Here is a 17013-nt window from a genome sequence, read left to right on the forward strand (position 1 = left end):
GCTGGGCGGGGCCTGTGCAAGGCGGGGCCATGCCTGGGGCGGGGCGGGGCCGGGCTGCGGGAGCCCCGGCGCTCGGGGCGGGGCCATGGGCGGGGCAGGGCGGGGCCGGGCTGCGGGAGCCCCCGGTGCTCGGGGCGGAGCCAGGCTGGGGGCGGGGCCATGGGGGCGGGGCGGTCGCCCGCCGGGGCTATTCTCGGGGCAGCCCGAACCAATCCGCTAATCGCATTAGCAGCCTCCCCGCGCGGTGCGATCCCGGCCCGCAGCCCCCCCTCCCCGCCCCGTTCACTGAAGGCCCAGAGGGGCCGGGGCCAGGATCGGGCCCCGGCCCCAGCAGGAGCCCCCCAAGCCCTCCCGTGCCCGGGCCCCGCTGCTGGGCACCCTGCGGCCGAGCCCGGCTCCCCCCCGGGCCCAGGGGCAGCTCCCGGCAGCCCTGGCCGGGCAGCTTAGGGCTTAGCGCAGCCGGGCCCCGGGCTGCAGGGGCTTAGGCTAATCAGCCCGGCAAATGCAGTAATGGGCTTAGAGCCGGGCAGGGACCCTCCCCAGCCGCAGCCTCCCCGGGTGGCTGCGAGCCTGCGGGGGGCTGGCCGGGGCCTGCGGAGGTGCCCGTGGGAGCGATCGGCCCGCAGCCAGGCGACCCCTCTCCCAGGGCCAAAGCCCGGGAGGCTCCGGAGATGTCGCGGGTGGGGAAGGAGGCCGCGGAGAGCCAGCGTGCCGACCCGCCAGCATCCGCTGAACCCGCGGCGAGCCGAGCCGCCCAGGAGCTGGAGCGGAGCCCTCGCCTGGGGAGGGTGGTCAGGTTCCTCCTGCCCCACACTACAGTGGAGGCCCCCCTGCCCCAGGAGGAGGAGCAGCAATTCTACCAGGGGCTGGAGCGTGTGCTGGGGCCAAAGCAAGGCCGCTTCGGGAAGCTGTTCGCTGCCGCTGGCTGGGCAGATCTCACAGGTGAGTAAGTCAGCAGGACTAGGGGGAGGGGAGGTAGGAAGGGGTGACTGGAAAACAAGACCCCAGAGCCACTTTTGGGGAAGCTCCCATCCGCCCCCCATCCTCTCAACTGCACAACTCCTGAGTTACTCCTGAGAGCAAGGCAGAGAGCTGACGGGCTCCCGGAGCACCCACACTGGCATTGGCTGCCCCCCGGCTGGCACTGGATTGCAGTGCGGCATGGGGACATGGCACTGCTGGATGATGGGTCTCTGGCCGGCCAGCTGTGCCTGGCACAGTGCCATTCGGCTAGCCAGTCTGGGGCAGCGTGGCTTGGATGAGCCTTCTGCTGGGTGCACAGACACCAAGTGTTGCGCATGGGGCATTTTCGGCCCCGTCAGAGCTGCTGAGTAGCACGCTGGGCAGAGGGGGGGTGGCCCTGAACTCCAGCAGCAGAGCTTCAGTGGCACTGGGCCGGTTTCCAGGCCACAAACTTGCTGCTGAGAGAAACATGCATATAAAACGGTGCAGGCTGGGGGGCAGGGCGTGGGGCTGGGACTCAGGAGAACTGGGTTCTAATTCTGGCTGATCCACTGGGTGACCTTGGGCAAATTGCTTCCTCTCTCCTGGCCTGTCTCTCCTCACAGCCTGGCTCTGCCTGGTGTAAATAGACTGTGGACTCTGGGGCAGGGCCCATCTCTCCTGGTGCCTATGCAGCGCCCAGCCCTGTGGGGCACCGATCTGGATGCTATCGTAATATGCATAATAAAGCACAGTGGCCCTTAGGGAAGTGCAGTCACCTCCTTGAGGTCCCCCCTCGCTGACCAATGCTGCAGAGCCAAGAGCAGAAGCACTAAAACAAGGGGTCTAAAATGAAGGGGTCTCCTGAGGGGATGGGGAGTGAGAGTGAGGAGTGCCCCTGGCTGGAGTGGGAAGAACGGGTCCCTCTCTGCCCAGTGGAGCCCCTCAAGTCCTGCGGCAGGGGCTCCTGCTCCCCTGAGCTGATTCCCCTCTCCCTGTTTGCTTCCCCAAGAGGACAGATTCCTGAGGAAGTTGCTGGTGAGAGAAGGCCAAGGAGAGGCCAGGAGACCCCAGCCGGGCCAGGAGGTGACTGTGAAGCTGCTGGGAGTCCTGGAGGATGGCAGCCTGGTGGAGAAGGACCCGAAGCTGACTTTCATTCTGGAGCAGGGGGACGTCATACAGGTCTGGTCTCCTCCGGCACCCTAAGGACAGAGTCACCATCGAGGCTGGATGGCTTGGTGTCCCTGGAGGTTGGCATTTGCCAGTTTTGAAATGCCCGACTCCAGCCATAGGCATCAGTGGCCATGTTCTTCTGATCCCATCTTGCTATTGCAAAGAAACAGACTGTAAAACCTACACAACACACTTGTGCTCCCCCTGCTGGCTGAGCAAGGCAGTAACAAAACCTCTTCCTGGCTGCTCTGGCCCCTTACAGAGCTGGGGCATAAACAGAGGCAAATAAGCTCCTGGAGGTAATTCCCAGCGCCTGGGTTCAGCCCATGGGAAGGGCTGACTGGCTGGAAAGCTGCCCAGGGGGCCAGTCCACCCAGCGAGAATCACAGATCCACAGGGTAACAAGGGCCCATCTGCAAGAGTCACCCAGTCTAACCTCCTGCCAAGTGCAGGATTTGTTGGGTCTAAAAATCCTTCCTGGGCCCTTCCAGTCCCTGGAGCCAGCGTGCCCACAGGCGTGTAACCCAGGCATTTATGGTGCATGCCTAAGTGTCAACTGAAGCAGCAGCCAACTGTAGGCCCTAGAATCCTATTAAAACACCCACACGCACACAAGTCTGCAATGGGTCCCGGTCAGTAGTAACTGAACCTGGAAAGGAGGGAGCGAGACAGTTGGGGGGTTGCACAGGATCCAGCCTGACACAGTGGCTTGCAGGCCCCACCGAGGTCCTGTTCTTGTGATCACTTGCTAAAAGCTGTGTGCAGGGATGAAAATGGAGCCAGTCCCTGCCCCACCTAGATGCAAGATAGAATGCCCAGAGGGGATATGCACTTTGGGGTGGCTCTTGCTTCCTACCAGCAGCCCCATGGTAAATGTGAGAGATCCACAAGGCAAAGTCAGAGCTGAGGAGGAGAGAGACAAAAGCCCAACAGCTGCTCCTCAGGGTGCCCCTGCCCTGTGGGCTCCCCTGATTGGGAGTCCCCCTCAGGCACAGGGACTGACTACCTTTTGGTGTTTGCTGCAGAGCCAAGCATGTTACTGGTGTGTAACACATGCCATGACAACGGGAGGGCTGACTCATCTGCCCCCCAGGCTGGGTTAATGCCATAGGTCCCATGTCACAGTTTGGGGTGCAGTTCAGACTAGTCTGAGGTTCTCTCAGCACTTGTCCTGTAACCCTGAGGGCCTTAAAACACTCTGCTGCTGTAGCTGCCTGTCTTGACTCTCCCAGCCAGCAGACAAGCCCACACAGGGTGTCTGTGCCTTGAGCAGCTCTGGGTCAGCAATCCCTGACTCCAGCACCTGGTTTGTTACACCCCACATGCTCAGGTCTCCACCAGCCCTGGTGACTGTTCACCAAGTGTCCCACCACACCCCAGTCCCAAGTTTCCCCAAAACCGTCTGTCCTGATGTGTCTAGTCTCTCCAGGAACGTTCAGAGGAGCAATAAGCTCCATTGCTCCTTTAAAGAGACAAAAACACAACTCCAGTTAAGGCAACAAGCTGCTAACAATCACTTCACTTCAAACCCAGCATGGGGCTGGTTTAGATTAAAAGTAAAGTACATTTATTAACAAAAGTGAGAGATCTACCTATCTCATAGAGCTGGAAGGGACCTTGAAAGGTCATTGAGTCCAGCCCCCTGCCTTCACTAGCAGGACCAAGTACTGATTTTGCCCCAGATCCCTAAGTGGCCCCCTCAAGGATTAAACTCACAACCCTGGGTTTAACAGGCCAGTGCTCAAACCACTGAGCAATCCCTCTGCAAGGCCCTTATGGGAGTTCAAGTACAAGGGATAAAGCCAATGTGATTACAAGCAGATTCAAGTAAAATACACTCTCTGGTGGCCTAGACTTAACTCAACCAGCTACAGCCTTGGTTCAAGGCAGATTTCTTACTAATCTTTTTCTTTCCAGCCATGGCCAACTGTCCCTCAGTCACCTTCCACAGACGTATAAGGGACTGGTTTCCCTTGGCTTCCTAGATGAAAGACCCTTGCCTAAGCAGCTTTTTCACCTATATTCAGTTCCTAGAGACTCCAACCCCCTTGGCTGAAGGACTCATCTTTCTCAGCTTGCAGAGTGCTAGCCCCTTGTGTCTGGCCAGTGATGGATGCCAAGATGGCTTCTTTTCTCTCCCCAAACTCACTGCTTTGTTCCCAGACTTAGATGACCAGAGGCTGGTCTTCCCTGCTGTGTACTTCCCATCCCATTGAGCCGTATATAACTGGGGCTTCCGTTGTTTCTGGTCACACCTTGTTTGACGTCATTGGGAGACAGCCTGTTTTCTCTTTGTTTGGTCACAGACTATAAAGCAGAATATCCGTGAGCATCCACAGTTTCTCATACAGTGTTAACAGAGATACCTTACAAAGATGGTAATCACCAGTGTGTCATCAGCTTTCATACTCGATACACGTGTATAACACAATAATATTGTACACAATCCGCTGATTCAACTACTTACACCCTGGCTGCAGAGTCCCGTAAACCACTGCTGTGCCCTGTCACATAAGATGTCAGGCTGGTTCCTCCCCTGCCCGCTGGTGAAAGTTGCCTTCTTACCTCCTCCCCTTGGTAGCCAGATGGCTCTGTTGACCTTGGATTATAAATGCACCTTCATTCTCCCTGCCTGACGCCAAGGCTGGTCAGCCAAGCAAATACACTGCAGTGTCTAGGGCAGACTGGGCATGTGCATGGCTGAGAACACAAGTCTAGCACATACGTAACCGTTTGTACCCCCCCGGGACAGACATCACACAATATTAATGAGCAGCGAGTTATTCGCTTCCCACTGATCGCTCACATGCCACCTTTGGGGATATACGTGACAAACGTGGGGTGTAGTGACAAGTGTTGCTGCCAGAACCGCCCCCCCCCAAGGGACCTCTGGCTTACACCCTGCTCGCACACCTATCCTGCAGCATTGCTGCTTGTGGCTCAGCCAATACCTCAAAGCCTGTGAGGACAGCTACAGAAAATGATTCTTGCCAAGAAGCCCCTCTGGGTCTGGCTAGAATCTACACCTCTTGGGGCAAGGTGGGGGCAGGGGAAGTAGATGAGACTTCCCATCCCATCCTGACCCCAGGGTTCCTCAGAGGAGAGAGACTCCCAGTTTCACGTCTGCCCAGAGGCAAGTCCCCACTCAGGAGGAAGAGAACCCCATATCCATCCCAAGCTCTGCTACTGGTCCAGGGCCCAGCAGCTCAGCTGCAATTCAGAACCCAATCTGACCCTTCCACCCTTTTCTACCACATCCCCTTGCTGTTCCACCCATGTATCCACAGCAGGAAGGGAACAGATGCCACAAGAATGGGGCCCTGTGGGGCAGATTCCTCCCCTGACTCTGGCATGCAACAGCAACGGAAAGGAGTAGAGACCCTAGTCTCACTCCCTAAAGAATGCCCAGCACCAGGAGCCAGCCACCTCCCTTCAATGCCAGGGGACAGACGGTGGAACTCAGCGTAGGCACTGCCGAGCTCTAACTTCTCTGCAGCATGCTGGGCCAAGGGGAGCCTCCATGCAGTGCAATGGGTGCATGTCTTGGGGCCGGAATAAACCACTCTACCCTGTCCTCCTCTCTACAGGCTCTGGAGCTCGGTGTCCAGTCCATGCAGCTAGGAGAGGTGTCCTTCCTGCTCACCAGCTTCCTGTATGCTTACGGTCACCTAGGCAGGTAGGCTGTGGTTGATCCTTTCCCTGCTCTGGGCTTAGAGCAGCGAGGTGCTGCCCACCCCTCACTATTCCTTTGGCAAAAGGAACAAAGTGTAATCCTGGTGCTGGTTGCCTGGAGGGTCCTGTCGTCCTGGCCCAGCTATCCGCACTGTTTGTGATTCTGGGGTTCCAGAAGCCAAGGGGTTCTGCACCCTGACTCCCAGAGTGCAGGAGCCCAGGGAAGGGTGTACTGGGGAAAGGCAAAAATCTCACTTCCTCCCTCCAGGAACCCTGATATCCCGTCAGATGCCTCATTACTGTATGAGGTGACCCTGCTGCAGATCCGGGAGAGCCCTGATCTGGGGCTCCTGCCACCCTCTGCGCGAATCAGCCTCAGCAAGCAGAAGAGGGAGCGAGGGAACTTCCACTTTGAACGGGAGGAGTACCAGCGGGCCATGCGATCCTACCAGCTGGCCCTGGGCATCCTGGACTCACCTGGTGCAGGTAAAATAAGAGGCCACCTGGGCTTGGGGCACATGAGTTGAGTGGAGGGGAAACTGGAGGCTTCCCCCTAAGAGGGTCTGGGATGAGCAGGGAAGAGAGTCAGAGATAAGAGGCTGGCACAGGATTGGGGTTGCACGTTCTCCTTTCCCTAGCAGCTCCGAGTGAGCTGCAGAGCACACTGGTCCCAGCTGGCGTTGACCGCATTGTTGTTGGGCTCATTCCCAGTCCCTCCAGGCCCCGAGGAAGAAGAGGAGCTGCAAGAGCATCGAGTGAAATGTCTTAATAACTGTGCGGCTGCCCAGCTGAAGCTGCAGCTGTTTGAGGAGGTGCTGGCATCATGCAATGCAGTGCTGCACATCGACCCCGACAACGTGAAGGCTCTCTACAGGAAAGGCAAGGTACAGCCCAGCCCCACACCAAGGGAACCCAGCAGACTGGGGCACAGACCGGGCGACAAGGGGAAAGGCTGGTAGGAGATGCAGGGGAGGGAGACTAGAAGCATTGGAGCTGCAGGTTCCAGGATGAGATCTCGCCAGTCAGGCTCTCTCTCTCTCCAACTGCTCTGAGTCTGGGCTGGAGACCCTTACACCAGCGGTTCTCAAACGTTTGTATTGGTGACCCCTTTCACAAAGCAAGCCTCTGCGTGCCACCCCCCGGATACTATCCGTTAACACGTCTTTCTATTTAACACTTATAACTGCAGGCGGGGAGGCGGGCCTTGGCAGTGGAGGCTGACCGCTCACGACCGCCTGAGGGGTCACACACCCCAGGCTTAGCGCCCCTGCCTTACCCCAAAGGGACTGTCAGAGCTAGAGAGAAGGGGGCAGGGGGGAACGGGCAGCAGGAGAGAAGGAAGAGGAGCCAAGAGGAAAGTACTGGGAGTTAGTAACCAAATGGCTCTTCCTCTGGCTGTATCTGAGGCTCTCTCCATGTGAGCCCCTTCCCCTTATCACTGCGTCCCATCCCCCACAGCGCTATGCCGCCTGAGCTGCTTCCCATCTTTTCTTTACCGTCTCCTCTGTCTCACAGCTGCTGTCAGAACAAGGTGAGGACCAGGCAGCCATGCATATCCTAAAGAGAGCCCTCCAGCTAGAGCCCACCACAAAGGTAAAGAGCAGAGCAACGGCCCCACTCCAGGGGCTAATTCCCAAATTATCCACTCTCCCTGGAGCCGTCTCACCTTGCACTGCCGCCAAGCAGCACATTTCCAGGGGTAGCCAGTATCCTGCTTATTTCACGCAGGGATCCCCAAGTGCTTTAGCCAGGTGCTCAGTGTTGTTTCCCCCCCCCCCCAGGGCCGGGGGCAGTGACCTACCCAAGGTCATACAGGTCAATGGCAGAACAGGAAATAGAGGCCAGGAGCCCTGACTAACCAGGAGTGAACTACTAAAGTTGCTGCCATATAAAAGGGCTCCTATTGTACAACCCTTTTTTTAAAATCCTATTATAAAAAAGGGTTGAGAGACAGGAGGAATGACAGTTGCAGGACCAAAAGCCCCCTCTCCATGCTCCAGAAGGAAGCAGGTGGAGCCCTCCAGGGTTAACGACCTGCTGTCCTCTCTTGGTCTCTTCCAGGCAATTCACGCTGAGCTCTCAAAGCTAGCGAAGCGTCAGAAAGGGCCGCCGGAACGCCCTGCCCCCACAGGTGTGGACGACCTGGTGCAGCCAGCAGCATGGGTAGGTAGGCTTGGCCCAACCAGGCTGCTGGTGCTGTTCCGGCACAAGAACTCTGCCTCCCCATTACTGTCACTGGTCGCAGTTAGGCCTGCGTCTGCATCCAAAGCCTGTTCACCTAGGGCCCTGCCGTGTTCACCTGGACCTGCCCAACCTGTGACTCCCGTCATCCTGGCCCAAGGCCCCACCTTTGACCAGACTGATTCATTCCCAGCTGGAAGGCTCAGGTAGAGGCTGTGTCACCTCTTCTTGGGTGGAGACACTTCCTCGTTGCCCATGAACAGGAGACCATGGTCTACACAGGGGGGCGCCTGCTGGTTTTGGTGTATGTGAGCAGAACGCTGGCAGGTGGATGCTAGCACTGCGGAAAGGAGCCGTGGGGCCTCTTATAATTCCCTATGCTCTCCCCAGGGCTGACGCTGATGGTGCAGAACCCAGGTCCTCACTGTTGGGGGACTGGGAGGTGGTGTCTGATCCAGTGGCAAGAGGCCAAGGCCTGGGTAGAGGAACCCAGGACTTCGCTGCTCCACCAGGTTCCAACCCAGGGCCAAATGGTAGTTAAAAAATGTGCGGCACACACCTGCTCCCTGGCCCACTTCCTGTCCAGGCTTCCTCTGCTGTGCCACCGGTGCCCTCTTACGTTCTCCCTGGAGTCCTCTCAGGTCCCCTCCAGAGGGTCTTCCTCTCTCCATCATGGCTCATCAATGCCATCCATCCTCTGCGGTGGCTTGGCAGCAGGGCCTGGGCCCGGCCACCCGGCGCTCAGCAGCTTCTCGGCAGGAGCCTGCAACACACAACTGTCCCTCAGACTGAGCTGAGCTGCCCCCTTTGAGCTCAGCCTCCACCGAGAGCACGTCCAGAGGGGCAGCTGGGCAGAACTGTCTGGGCCCAGGGCTGGTCCTTAGCCCTTATCAGTGTGGGGCTTGCACACCCCATCACATCCATTCACAAGGTCCCTGCCTAGCTAGGGCCCATGCAGACACTCCCAGCCCCATCTGGCATTGTGCAGGGATGGGCTGGAAGGCTGCAGAGACTCACACCTTCTTGTCAACTGTCTGTGATGAGCCACTCTCTTACCACTTCAAAAGTTATTTTTCCTCACTTGGTATCCTGCTGTTCATTGATTTATCTCACTAGACTGACCTCACACTTGCTAAAGCAACCCCCATCCTTTCATGTATTTATACCTGCGCCTGTATTTTTCACTTCATGCATCCGATGAAGTGCACTCTAATCCACGAAAGTTTATGCCCAAATAAATTTGTTAGTCTCTAAGGTGCCACAAGGACTCCTCGTTGTTTTAACCCAGCAATGAAACCCAGAAACTAAGGCAGGAACAAGTAGCCTGGCTGGCAGTCAGGTTGTGGGGAGGGAGATGAATCAGAGCCTTCCTTGGCCCGCCTCTATCATCTCAAAGCTCTTGACACACAACTACCACCTTAGCTACGCCCTCTCCCTACGAGACAGGTCAGCATCACTGTCCCTGAATCACAAGTAGTGAGACCACAGCCCACTCAGATGACCTGTGGAGTCAGAAATGGAAAGAGAACCTCCATCTCAGGTACAGGGGCTGCGCTCTCCTCCCAAGACAAGGAGCTTGGTGACCCCTGCCCAGGGCCGTCTTTAGCAAGTGTGGGGCCCGATTTGTACTCACCCGGCAGCGCTCCGGGTCTTCGGTGGCACTTTGGCAGCAGGTTCTTCACTCACTCCAGGTCTTCAGTGGCATTCAAGGACCCACCGCCGAAGACCGGAGCGAGTGAAGGACCTGCCACCAAAATGCTGCTGAAGACCCCAAGAGTGCCGCCGGATGAGTAAAAATTAAAAAGGTGCCGGCACGAGGCCTGATTCAGGGGAATCGGCCTAAAGCCGGCCCTGCCCCTGCCCATGGCCCCAGGCTGCCTTGTGGGGATCTTGCCGTGCAGGTGGCTGTTGTGAAGCTCATTCTCTCCATCTCTCTCTTCTCCTCTTGCAGATGGACCCCAATGGCCCACAGCCGTTTAAGGACACTAGCTGAGTTGCCTCCTGTCTTTTCCAGATCACCCCCTGGAAGCTGCTTTTTGGTGCTGTGGCCGTGGCTCTGGGCAGCACGGTGACCTCCATCTTCCTGACAACACGGAGCTGAGACTAGCCAAGGACACGAGGGATGCAGGGGGGTTACAGCCCCTCCCACAGCAAAGGGGGGACCAGGTGCGAGCCCTGGGTTGTCCAGCACAGGCCACAGGCCACGTTCCCAGTGAAGCCAGGATCACCAGCTGACAGGACTTTAGCAGTGACCTGTGTGTTTTTGTAAATAAACGTGGCTGTTGTTTAGCCAGCGCCCTGCAGCCAGGCCTGATCTCAGCACGGGGATTGGGGCGTGCAGAGGGCTGGACCCAGGCCCCACCCCCCACCCCCGAGCACCTGGATCTCATCCCTGCCCCCAACACAGCACCCCCAGAGCACCTAGATCTCACCACTACCACCAACACAGCACCCCAGAGCACCTGGACCCCACCCCAACACAGCACCCCCAGAGCACCTGGACCTCCCCCCCACACAGCACCCCCAAAGCACCTGGACCTCCCCCCCACCTCCCACACAGCACCCCCAGAGCGCCTGGACCCCCCACCCCCAACACAGCACCCCCAGAGCACCTGGACCTCCCCACACAGCACCCCAAAGCACCTGGACCTCCCCACCTCCCACAGCACCCCCAGAGCGCCTAGATCTCCCCACCACCACCCCCACAGCACCCCCAGACCGCCTAGATCTGCCCACCACCACAGCACCCCAGAGCACCTGGACCCCCCACCCCAACACAGCACCCCAGAGCACCTGGACCTCCCCACCACCACCCACACAGCACCCCAGAGCGCCTGGACCCCACCCCAACACAGCACCCCAGAGCGCCTAGATCTGCCCACCACCACAGCACCCCAGAGCGCCTGGACCCACCCCCAACACAGCACCCCAGAGCGCTTAGATCTCCCCACCACCACCACCACAGCACCCCAGAGCGCCTGGACCCCCACCCCCAACACAGCACCCCAGAGCGCCTGGACCCCCAACCCAGCACCCTGGAGCACCTAGATCTCCCACCACCACCAACACAGCACCCCAGAGCACCTGGACCCCCACCCCACACAGCACCCCCAGAGCACCTGGACCTCCCCACCACCACCCACACAGCACCCCCAGAGCACCTGGACCCCCCCACCCCCAACACAGCACCCCCAGAGCGCCTAGATCTCCCCACCACCACCACCACAGCACCCCCAGAGCGCCTGGACCCCCCCACCCCCAACACAGCACCCCAGAGCGCTTAGATCTCCCACCACCACCAACACAGCACCCCAGAGCACCTGGACCTCCCCACCACCACCAACACAGCACCCAGCGCCTGACCCCAACCCAGCACCCTGGAGCACCTAGATCTCCCACCACCACCAACACAGCACCCCAGAGCACCTGGACCCCCACCCCAACCCCAACACAGCACCCCAGAGCACCTGGACCCCCACCCCAACACAGCACCCCCAGAGCGCCTAGATCTGCCCACCACCACAGCACCCCCAGAGCGCCTGGACCTCAACCCCGCCCCTTTCCGTAGCCAATCATAAACCGACTCACAAGCCCGCCCCTCACAGCCTTGAGCCAATGAGGAGCCTCCAGGGGGCGGGTCTATGTGGCGGTTGGGCAGCTTGAGGCCTCGGTGACGCAATCCGCGGGCCAATGGGGAGCGGCGCTGGGTGGAGCCCGGGACGTGGCCGCCGAGCGGACGCAGCCGAGCGGAGCCATGACCCGTAGGTGCCGGGCGGCCCCGGCTTGGCCCTGGTGTGGGGCTGGGCTGCCCAGGGCTCGGGAGGTTTCTGGGAGCAGGGGAACCCAGAGGTTGTGGGGGGCAGGGGTGTGGGCTGGGCTGCCCAGCTGGCAGGGGAACCCAGAGGGTTATGTGGGGAACAGGGGTGTGGGGCTGGGCTGCCCAGGGCTCGGGGGGGGAGGTTTCTGGGGAGCAGGGGAACCCAGAGGGTTATGTGGGGAACAGGGGGGTGTGGGGCTGGGCTGCCCAGGGCTTGGGGGAGGTTTCTGGGAGCAGGGAACCCAGAGGGTTATGTGGGGAACAGGGGGGTGTGGGGCTGGGCTGCCCAGGGCTCGGGGCGGCGGGAGGTTTCTGGGGAGCAGGGGAACCCAGAGGGTTATGTGGGGAGCAGGGGGGTGGGGCTGGGCTGCCCAGGGCTCGGTGGGGGAGGTTTCGGGGGAGCTGGGGAACCCAGCGGGTTATGTGGGGAACTGGGGGGTGTGGGGCTGGGCTGCCCAGGGCTCGGGGCGGCGGGAGGTTTCTGGGGAGCAGGGGAACCCAGAGGGTTATGTGGGGAACAGGGGGGTGTGGGGCTGGGCTGCCCAGGGCTCGGTGGGGGAGGTTTCTGGGAGCAGGGGAACCCAGAGGGTTATGTGGGGAACAGGGGTGTGGGGCTGGGCTGCCCAGGGCTCGGGCGGCGGGAGGTTTCTGGGAGCAGGGAACCCAGAGGGTTATGGGGAACAGGGGTGTGGGGCTGGGCTGCCCAGGGCTCGGGAGGTGTCGGGGGAGCAGGGGAACCCAGAGGGTTATGTGGGGAGCAGGGGTGTGGGGCTGGGCTGCCCAGGCTGTCGCGGGAGGTTTCTGGGAGCAGGGGAACCCAGAGGGTTATGTGGGAACAGGGGTGTGGGGCTGGGCTGCCCAGGGCTCGGGAGGTTTCTGGGAGCAGGGGAACCCAGAGGGTTATGTGGGGAACAGGGGTGTGGGGCTGGGCTGCCCAGGGCTCGGGGCGGCGGGGAGGTTTCTGGGGAGCAGGGGAACCCAGAGGGTTATGTGGGGAACAGGGGGGTGTGGGGCTGGGCTGCCCAGGGCTTGGGGGGGAGGTTTCTGGGAGCAGGGAACCCAGAGGGTTATGTGGGGAACAGGGGTGTGGGGCTGGGCTGCCCAGGGCTCGGGGGGGAGGTTTCTGGGAGCAGGGAACCCAGAGGGTTATGGGGAACAGGGGTGTGGGGCTGGGCTGCCCAGGGCTCGGTGGGGGAGGTTTCTGGGGAGCAGGGAACCCAGAGGGTTATGTGGGAACAGGGGGTGTGGGGCTGGGCTGCCCAGGGCTCGGGGAGGTTTCTGGGAGCAGGGGAACCCCGAGGGTGATGTGGGGAACAGGGGGGTGTGGGGCTGGGCTGCCCAGGGCTCGGGGGTGGGAGATTTCTGGGGAGCAGGGGAACCCAGAGGGTTATGGGGAACAGGGGTGTGGGGCTGGGCTGCCCAGGGCTCGGGGAGGTTTCTGGGAGCAGGGAACCCAGAGGGTTATGTGGGGAACAGGGGGGTGGGGGGCTGGGCTGCCCAGGGCTTGGGGCGGGGAGGTTTCTGGGGAGTAGGGGAACCCAGAGGGTTATGTGGGAACAGGGGTGTGGGGCTGGGCTGCCCAGGGCTCGGGGGCGAGGTTTCTGGGGAGCAGGGAACCTAGAGGGTTATGTGGGGAACAGGGGGGTGTGGGGCTGGGCTGCCCAGGGCTTGGTGGGGAGGTTTCTGGGGAGCAGGGGAACCCAGAGGGTTATGTGGGGAGCAGGGGGCTGTGGGGCTGGGCTGCCCAGGGCTTGGTGGGGAGGTTTCTGGGGAGCAGCGGAACCCAGAGGGTTATGTGCGGAGCGGGGGGGGGGGGCGGAGTAGGCAGCCCCACTTGTGAGAGCCGGAGGCTGTGGCCTAGGGGGTCCAAGGGATCTGTCTCTCAGTGCTGGCTGAAAGGTTGCTTCAGGAGCCTGGGTTTTGCATCCCGGCCCGTTGGAAGCAGCGCCAGCTCCCTCTGCTAGCAGGCTGGCAGCCCCAGTGCCAGAGCGCGGCAGGGCTTCTAGGTGGAGCACTTTGCGCACCGGCACAAGTTACTGTTCTCAGCACCCCTGCTCCAGCGGCTCCTGCCTCGGCTGTTGAATGAACTGGGCTCTTCAGGGCACACACCCAGGGTGCCCCCCGCCCAAGTCAGGCTCCTTAACCCTGAACAGCCCTTCCCTGAGGCTCCATGGGGACCATCCGCTTAGAGTGCCATGCTGCTGCCCCTTGGATACTGACACGTTTGTTCTTCAAGACAGGTGGTCAAGTGACCATTCTCTGAACTGACAGCTGTGCCAGTAACCCAGCCTGAGCGCTGGCACCGGGGGAGCTCCCAGTAACGTCTCATCTCAGGCTTGTGCTCCTTGCTTCCAGAAGTACCTCAGACGGGAGGGCAGCTGGTGTCTGATGGGGCTGGGTCATGGGGCCTTATCTCGTCCAGGGTGCAGCGAGTCAGTCTTCTGCTGGTGTCGTTGCAGGCGGTAACCAGCGTGAACTGGCCCGTCAGAAGAACATGAAGAAGCAGACTGACACGGGCAAGGGGAAGCGGCGCGATGACGGCCTGTCGGCTGCTGCCCGGAAGCAGAGGTAACTATCCATGATGAGAAGAAGAGGCAAGAGGCTGGCTTTGTTCTCTCCACCTCCTGGCCAGTGACTCTGGAACACAGCGTCTGACTGAACCAGGCCCTAGGTTCCTGATTGGGGCTGCAGCCCCATGTTCCCTGCAGCAACTCCACCTGCCAGAGCTGCTTCTGGAGAGCTCTTAGGAAGCGGGGTCTTGGTGCCCTTCTAAGAGGGCGGTTCATGCTCAAAGGGCCCTGGGCCCCTGCATGCTGTGTCAGTCCATGGTGTAGCCATGGAAGTACCATCCTCTGCTGGGACCCAGGGCTAGCATGGGGGTCACAGCCCAGCATTCTCACCTGCAGTGTGTATAGAGCTGGGCCCCGGGCAGAACATCCTGCCATTCAGCTTTCTCTGAAATAACAATGACTGAGTGTCCTGCCTCCCCGTCTTCTCGTTTCCCCTCCCTCCTGCACTCGGGGATGCTGTCTCTTTCCTCAGTCAGATTTCTCTGGCATGCTCAGTAACTTGCTCTCCCTGTCCTCCAGCAGCATGTACCCCCCACCTGTGTGCCCCAGTTTCTTCTTACTGCTTTGAGAAGACCCTGTTGTATCCCCACCTCCCTCAACTAGTTGTGTCCTGCCCACCCACCCACGGTTTCCAAATTCAATTCTCCTGAATCTGAAGTTTGGGGGCCCTGGATCTGCCACTCCTGCTCTGGCCAGTAGTTCCCTCATATGCTATAATAATAATAGGAGATATACCAATCTCCTAGAACTGGAAGGGACCTTGAAAGGTCATCGAGAGTCCAGCCCCCTGCCTTCACTAGCAGGACCAATTTTTGCCCCAGATCCCTAAGTGGCCCCCTCAAGGATTGAACTCACAACCCTGGGTTTAGCAGCCCAGTGCTCAAACCACTGAGCGATCCCTCCCCCCTGAAATCCTCTGCCTATTGCTTTTGCTACCAGAAAACCTGAGATGCTTTCCCTGCCCCCAGCAGACACAGCTACTCTCTCCTGGCCCACCAGCTAACAGGCTCCTTTTCTCCCACTAGAGACTCTGAGATAATGCAGCAGAAGCAGAAAAAGGCCAGTGAGAAGAAGGAACAACCAAAATAACGTGTGGGGAACTTGGTCTGGCCCAGGAGAAGTGAGGCAGCATCCCTGCCCTTCACCTTTGTGCTTGCCCTGCCCTCCTCTCCAGCCCACCACAGCCTTCTGGCCCTCTTGCTGGTAGAATGCAAAGCGTGTAGCCCGCCAGGATTGTCCGCGCCTGATGTACGTTCTCCCCACTCTACAATGTGCAGCCAGTGTTGGCCCAGAGGGGTGGCCTGGCGCCGTGTAGCCAAGCAGCTGCAGAAGCCCCTCCCCCTTCTTATTCACATCGGACCCACTTCCATGTATTAAAGTAGCTTTTGGATTCCTCAGGGGTGCTGGATTATTTGTCGGTGTTCGTGGCCCCGCAGAGCCTCCTCCTTGAAGTGCCATTCCCTCCCTGCTCCCGGGTAGGGAGCTGCTTGCCTCATACAGGGGAGCCTGGAAGGGCCCAAGCTGAAAGGATGGCCCTGGACCTAGCTAGCACCAAGGCAGAGCTTAGGGGAATCTCTCACAGGAAGGGCAGGGGAAGCCACAGGCTAAATCCTTAAAGGCCAATGCACTGGCAGTGCCAGAGGTTGACCCCATTTTCTCCTCCACCTCCCCCAGAACTGTCAACAGGCAGTGAGGCTGTTTCTTTGGCACCCAGTGGTCAAAGCTGGGTCCCAGCCCAGAGAAATGGGGGAGGCAGTGGTGGAGCCAGGGGAGAGGGTGCAGAGCAGGCTTGGGTGGTTTCTTTGTTTTGTTTGTTTTTTGGGGAAGGCGGGGGATGTGCCTGAGAGGCAGCAGGCTCAGACCACCTCTCCCCTTGCTGGCTGCTTCCCTGGGCATGGACCCTCACTTTGAGCTGTAGGCCAGGCTGACCCTAGCTCTCTGGGGTGGAGCAAGCTGGCTGGTGCCAGGTGCTTAAGGAGGAGGTGGCACTACATCCCAGGTCATGCATAAGCAGGGAAGCAACAGTTTAGGTCCTATTGCCCCAAGCACTCAAAGGCAGGGGGCCAGGTGTAGGCCCAGGAAGGAGAAAGGAGGCCTATGGGCAGGTGAGCTGAGCTGAGAGCCCCCCATCACTTACAGGGGAGGGGACAGTCTCCACCCAGCCAGAGGGAGATTACAAAAATAATGTATTGTTCAAGAGCCGAGGCCCCAGGAGAGGCCAGAACAAGCCTGATGCCCCTTTCTCTCCTCCCCCATGCTGTAAGGCAAAGTAGCTGCTAAGATACCAAAGCAACCCAACCAGATCCCTGCAGCCAGCAAAGGGTTAAACATGGAGATGGGTCTGCCTGGGGCAGCAGAGTGATGTCCCACTTCAGCTCGGGATCTCAGAGCCAAACTGGGGGAGGGAGTGGTCCAATAAGAACTAACTTTTGGGAGTGAGGACCAAGCTCCTGAGCTATGCAAGCTCTTCCTCTCGTCCCTATGGAGCTCGAAAGCTTGTCACTCTTACCCCCAGAAGTCGGTCCAAGAAGAGAGATTATTTCCCCCCCCTTATCTATCTTTAATATCCTGGGACTGACATGGCAACAGCGACATCTGCATTAAACTCAGAATACAGTTCCCAGAGCTGCTCCAGGCAGGAACTAGCCATGCCTTGCA

General features: G+C 59.7%; 2 protein-coding genes and 1 long non-coding RNA gene across 8 annotated transcripts; 2 read left to right on the forward strand and 1 right to left on the reverse strand.

The window, feature by feature from the left end:
- Positions 1-292: 292 nt before the first annotated feature.
- On the forward strand, positions 293-10368 carry LOC120374012 (peptidyl-prolyl cis-trans isomerase FKBP8-like). Of its 4 annotated transcripts, none has more exons than XM_039493184.1 (8): positions 293-942; positions 1955-2124; positions 5703-5791; positions 6056-6273; positions 6499-6671; positions 7303-7380; positions 7849-7950; positions 9920-10365. In XM_039493184.1, exons 1-8 carry the CDS (start codon positions 672-674, stop codon positions 9959-9961), a joined length of 1143 nt encoding a protein of 380 aa, XP_039349118.1. In that variant the 5' UTR covers positions 293-671; the 3' UTR covers positions 9962-10365. The 4 variants fall into 4 exon arrangements, with proteins under 4 accessions (XP_039349118.1, XP_039349117.1, XP_039349120.1 ...); XM_039493183.1 differs by having other exon boundaries at positions 9983-10364; XM_039493186.1 differs by lacking the exon at positions 7303-7380 and having other exon boundaries at positions 9920-10368.
- On the reverse strand, positions 6267-11506 carry LOC120374014. Its single transcript, XR_005585852.1, has 3 exons — positions 11486-11506; positions 8528-8731; positions 6267-6527 (listed from the first exon to the last, which is right to left on the reverse strand). It is a non-coding gene; the product is annotated as an uncharacterized LOC120374014 (long non-coding RNA).
- Positions 11507-11576: 70 nt separating this feature from the next.
- On the forward strand, positions 11577-15752 carry SERF2 (small EDRK-rich factor 2). 3 transcript variants are annotated; one of them, XM_039493189.1, is made up of 4 exons: positions 11599-11729; positions 14026-14119; positions 14245-14353; positions 15381-15752. In XM_039493189.1, exons 3-4 carry the CDS (start codon positions 14280-14282, stop codon positions 15442-15444), a joined length of 138 nt encoding a protein of 45 aa, XP_039349123.1. In that variant the 5' UTR covers positions 11599-11729; positions 14026-14119; positions 14245-14279; the 3' UTR covers positions 15445-15752. The 3 variants fall into 3 exon arrangements, with proteins under 3 accessions (XP_039349122.1, XP_039349123.1, XP_039349121.1); XM_039493188.1 differs by lacking the exon at positions 14026-14119 and having other exon boundaries at positions 11577-11729; XM_039493187.1 differs by lacking the exons at positions 11599-11729; positions 14026-14119 and having other exon boundaries at positions 14126-14353.
- Positions 15753-17013: the final 1261 nt, after the last annotated feature.

Source organism: Mauremys reevesii, linkage group 10 (genome assembly GCF_016161935.1).
Source record: "Mauremys reevesii isolate NIE-2019 linkage group 10, ASM1616193v1, whole genome shotgun sequence".
Taxonomy (NCBI): Eukaryota; Metazoa; Chordata; order Testudines; family Geoemydidae; genus Mauremys; species Mauremys reevesii.